Source organism: Suillus subaureus (genome assembly GCF_016647635.1).
Source record: "Suillus subaureus strain MN1 chromosome Unknown BJ212scaffold_9, whole genome shotgun sequence".
In the NCBI taxonomy this organism is placed as follows: Eukaryota; Fungi; Basidiomycota; class Agaricomycetes; order Boletales; family Suillaceae; genus Suillus; species Suillus subaureus.
Window position 1 is genome coordinate 687,633 of NW_024538565.1, and position 4,624 is coordinate 692,256.

General features: G+C 49.1%; 1 protein-coding gene across 1 annotated transcript; it reads right to left on the reverse strand.

Moving 5' to 3' along the window:
• Positions 1 to 1,450: 1,450 nt before the first annotated feature.
• On the reverse strand, positions 1,451 to 2,788 carry BJ212DRAFT_1478934 (uncharacterized protein; the record flags this gene model as incomplete). The annotated part of the gene is made up of 2 exons (XM_041339784.1): positions 1,451 to 1,519; positions 1,568 to 2,788. The coding sequence occupies 2 exons, from the start codon at positions 2,786 to 2,788 to the stop codon at positions 1,451 to 1,453; spliced, it is 1,290 nt and encodes a 429-aa protein (XP_041195237.1).
• Between the last annotated feature and the right edge of the window lie 1,836 nt (positions 2,789 to 4,624).

Genomic DNA, 4,624 nt, shown 5'->3' on the forward strand with positions numbered 1-4,624 from the left:
AATATGCATTCTCATCGTCGTGACGAGATTTACACTATAGAATCACCCAACCCCCTCCCCTACAGATGGGCCCCAGTATGCCCAAGCATCTACATCAAAAAACATATACCTCATCGTCACAAAGGAAAAAAGAAAGAGACAAAAAAAGACAACACGAGATGGAGCTAAACTGCTGAAGGGTATAACTAATGCATTGCGACGTATAATCCATGATGAAATAAAAAGTCAAGTTGAGATGAGATGAAGCGATTGGACAAGGAAAGAAATCAAAGCACAACACGAGACGAGACGAGACGAGACAGGAGCGACCATGGCTCCTCTCAGCACCGTAGTACAGTGACGAGACGAGACAAGTGCACTGTGAAAGACAAGCGCGATAAGCTTCACTGTCAGGATTCATGCAATGTTAGATAGGACGTACATCGGCGATGCCCATGTTAAGCAGGCAATACGATTGTTGTTGGATACAAGTTAGATATGTAGGGGGATACATGGTGTATGAGTGGCGATTGAGGACAAAGGGAGATGCCGAAGTCGATCGGGCATATAGCATGGATATGGAGATGGAGATGGAGCGGGGGGTTTGCGATGAAAGGGAAAGTCACAAAAACTATCGCTAACGGTATCATTGCCAATCCGGGTTCGAAACATAAAGCCGAACCCTTGCCCCGGTCGGAGTCGAAGATGGAGATGGAGATTCGATAGAAAACCTCCACTTGATGGAGAATCTCTACTTGACTTGATGGAGATAATGATAATTGTCCGGGGATGTCCACGAAACATCGGCCGGCAAGAAGTCGTCAAAGTACTTGTGGACGTGACGATAAATGAACTGATGACACCAGGTTCTAGTTCTGGATCTAGTTCTGAACGGCCAACAGAGACCTTGCACGTCGGATACGAATACGACCGAGCGGAGATGAAGAAGGATGACGACACGGGATGAGGATCAAATTGACGCTAGACGCGAGGACCAAAATAGTACTGCATGCGAGGATAAAAACGGCACTATTGCGAGGACGATGGTCCATTTTCAGTACAGGCTGCGCATCAGATATGGAGGAGAAGTACCTTAGACGACCATTAATCAATCTCCAGACCACGAGGACTCGATGAATGCCCGCCTTCCATGATAATCCGCGAGAGACATCATCCCACGTCGAAGAGACGGCGCCGGTGTAGTGAGGACAGCGGTATACCCCATGGAATCCGGGAGTGATAAAAAATATGAGCGATTTACGCAGGGATAAGTAGTAGTATTACGGGGGGCTGTGATGGACGCGTCATGGGGCGGCGCAACAGAATATGTACAGGAATTGAGCGATGATGTGATGGCGAGGATAGAGCAAATGGACGGCATGGACAAGAAGAGCAACAGAGCAAAGGGATATGGACAGCGAAGTATATTGGAAGAGCGGTCGGGGCGAATGTCCCTCTAAGGACAGGCACGTCAATGGACGGCCTCTTTGTGCCTGCTTATCTTCTCGACACCAGCACCTAAGGATGTCTTTCGGTGATCCTAATGGAAGGTGAGACGGGTGGGAGAAGGGAGAGATAAGAGACGCACCTCTGTCTCCTCGACCTCGCTCTCGTCTGAATCGTCTTCTTTAGGGGTGTCATCTTCATCGCTGCTGCTCTCACTGGTTGGGCTTGGGCTGTTCTTGGCAGGCTCGATTTGGGAGTGTGTAGTATCGACCACGGGAGGGATGCGTTTGTGGTGATGATGGGTAGGACTCAATCTAACGGCCTCCAAGATGTAATCTTGAGTTGGGGGTGGGAGAGTATCTGTTGTGCTAGTAGGAGTTGTAGGAGCTGAAGAAGTAGCGAGAGTGGATAGATCAGTGCTTGTACTGCCCATGGCGGAAGATCCGTCGGTACTTGTGCGTCTTGAATCTGTCTCGGCCGCCTCTTTCTCCCTAGCAAGACGTTCTCTTTCGAGTCTCCTTTTCTTTACCCAACCCATGCCACTGCCGTCATCTTCATCATCTGGAGCTGGGACACCCACGCCATCATTCCTTTCCACGGGTTCTGTAGCGCCACCACGGGGGCCAGGGGATTTTGCTTGGCCATGAGAAAGTAAAGCGGGTGCGCCCTTTGCCAAAACAGAATATTTTGAGTCACTGCTGCAATTTACGCTTCCCATACCGCCATAACCCCATTCTACGAATTCAGGCTCATCACGAACGTTTGCAAAGGGGTTTGTTGGTGGATTTCGTTTTGAACCATATACGCGTCCGTTGAGCATGCGCCTACCTGATTTTGTAGGGACAGATGGGGAAGTGAAACGGTGTTGGGATGTTGTATGACGACCGCCTCCTGAACCGATCGAGTTGATTGAAGAGCGTGATTTTGACTCAGATGAAGATTTAGGCGGTGCTGATGATGATGAACTGGTCCGGGTTAGAGGTGAACCGAGGTCATAAGGTTGCGGAGTGGGGGAACGACCAAGGATACGTGAGGTGATGTCTTCTGTTGAGAAGTGCCTTGTTGGTGATGAGCGTTTGAATATGTGACGGAAAAAGGAAGATGGTTTTGATTTTTGATTTGATTCGAGGTCTGGTGAAGTTGGTATGGGTGGTGTTGATGGTGTTGGTATGGTTGTGGTTGTTGTCGTGTCGATTGATAGATTCTGTTCTGGTAGAGGTGCGAATCTGATACGACGTGGTGTGTATACATGGATGTCTGATGATGAGCAGCTACTGGAAGTACTGGAACTTGGTAGTTGTTGGGAGGTTAGTCTCGGTGACTGTGTAGGCGAATTCAGCAAAATGCTGCTGGTACGAATCATGTTGGGGGCAAAAAAAATGCAACATCCACACTCTCTTGGACTCTTAAATGAATGGTTTTGTGTATCAAAAGGAGTCTCCGGGGTCTCGATCGATCGAGATCTGACTACCAAATTTAGACTTGCTTCCGCTACGCGTCTTTCCCGCCGTCAACTCACAAAGTTTCTCTTGAAATATATATCCTCGCGCTGGCAACGTTGGTAATCAAAGAACAATGTTCTCTCCGATATACCGGTCCCCGTGAGATCTCAATGCAGATCTACAATCCTCATCTCACGTCTGTTATGATTACACATAATCGCCATCCTTGGCTTGACCTTGGCATCCTCGGGCCCTTCCGTGCCCTGACTCCTGCCTGTGTTTCTAGAAGTTCAACCATCCGCAGCTCTGTCAGCCGTCTTACTTCCCTTTAAACGGAGCAGGCATCTCTTTCGATGAAGTTCTTGATGGCCCCAATCACCAATCCTCCCCAGGTCCATGCCAAATTCTCCTTTTTAATTTCGAAAACGTCTGATGGAATTTTCAACATTCCTTGCCGTCGCGAGCTTACGACACATCGAATAGGGGGAGGATACCAATCCGAATCCACGTTCCGACTTTGTCCTCGTCGACTTCAGTCTACACGATAACATCCGTAGCTCATAGCTTCACGGAATAAGTCCGTGTGAAAATTTCATTGACCTTATCAACTTACAAATGTCGGACTGTACCATTTACATCTCCGAGGAGTGCTCAACGACTTGATCGTCAAACGTTCCACATTGACCCCGTTACCGCAGTCATAACGTCCATGCACCTCGTGAATACTGTCACCCTGTCAAATCAGTCTTTCCATTCTTGACCGATGCTCCCGGGCTACCACGCAATGACATCGCTACCACTAGTACTTGGCAAGCTATCGCCACGCCAAGTTGCGCCAAGTTTATCTAACAAGCGCCCCTTAGTCTGCGCTATGAGGTCCCAATCAATGCAGGACGCCGATCACTGTCCCCTTTCCTGTCTTCGCAGTCAGCACCTCCAGGCACGCCTCGACTCGTCCGTCCGTCTTGCTTGGTTTCTTTATTCGCATTCTCACATATCACTGGCAGCGTTCGCGTACCAGCCATGTCGCCCGCAACGGATTCCACCGGCATGGTTTCGCTACCGGGGGTTTTATTCCTCGCATAACCAATAACCCTCTCGTTCCTTACCTAGGCGCACCTGGATCGAACTTATATCACAGGGGGTCATGTTCACTAGCTTCAGAACGTGACGTCGGATAGCAGCTCCGCATGCACATCATGCAGTGCACTTTTTTTGGTTTAGGTTTTTCTGTCCCAGCGATTACCACTTCATGGTGCAGTTTGATGGTGGCAGAATCTAGAGAGGTCGTGGTCAAGATTGTGGTCGAGTTCTGTGCCACCGACACTGGCTCGAAGGTTCTAGAACGGTATTCTATGCTCCACGACGTTGTCTTCCCAGGACATATCGATCGGATAAAATGAATAGGAGATCCAAGGCTCGTCTCAGAGGTAATCGTCATTGCCATTGTCCCATTCGGTCCCGTCCTCTATCTATTTGTCCTTGCATCAATATTCACATTACGCCGCAGTGATCATCCTTATGTAGGAGTTACTCGCCCTTCGCGCCACATCCACATCCGGAGTGTGGAGCCGAGCCCCGACAAAGGTCGAGTGCAAAAAAAAATGTTTCTTCACAATGATTAATGGTTGTCGACACTGCTTGGCATCAGATAGGCTTGGCGCGACGGTAATAGCAGACATACACGAGCTTTACAGCGTGCCCTCTATATACCCGGCTTCGTCTTCTCAGGACGACGCGATCAATGAAAACTACCG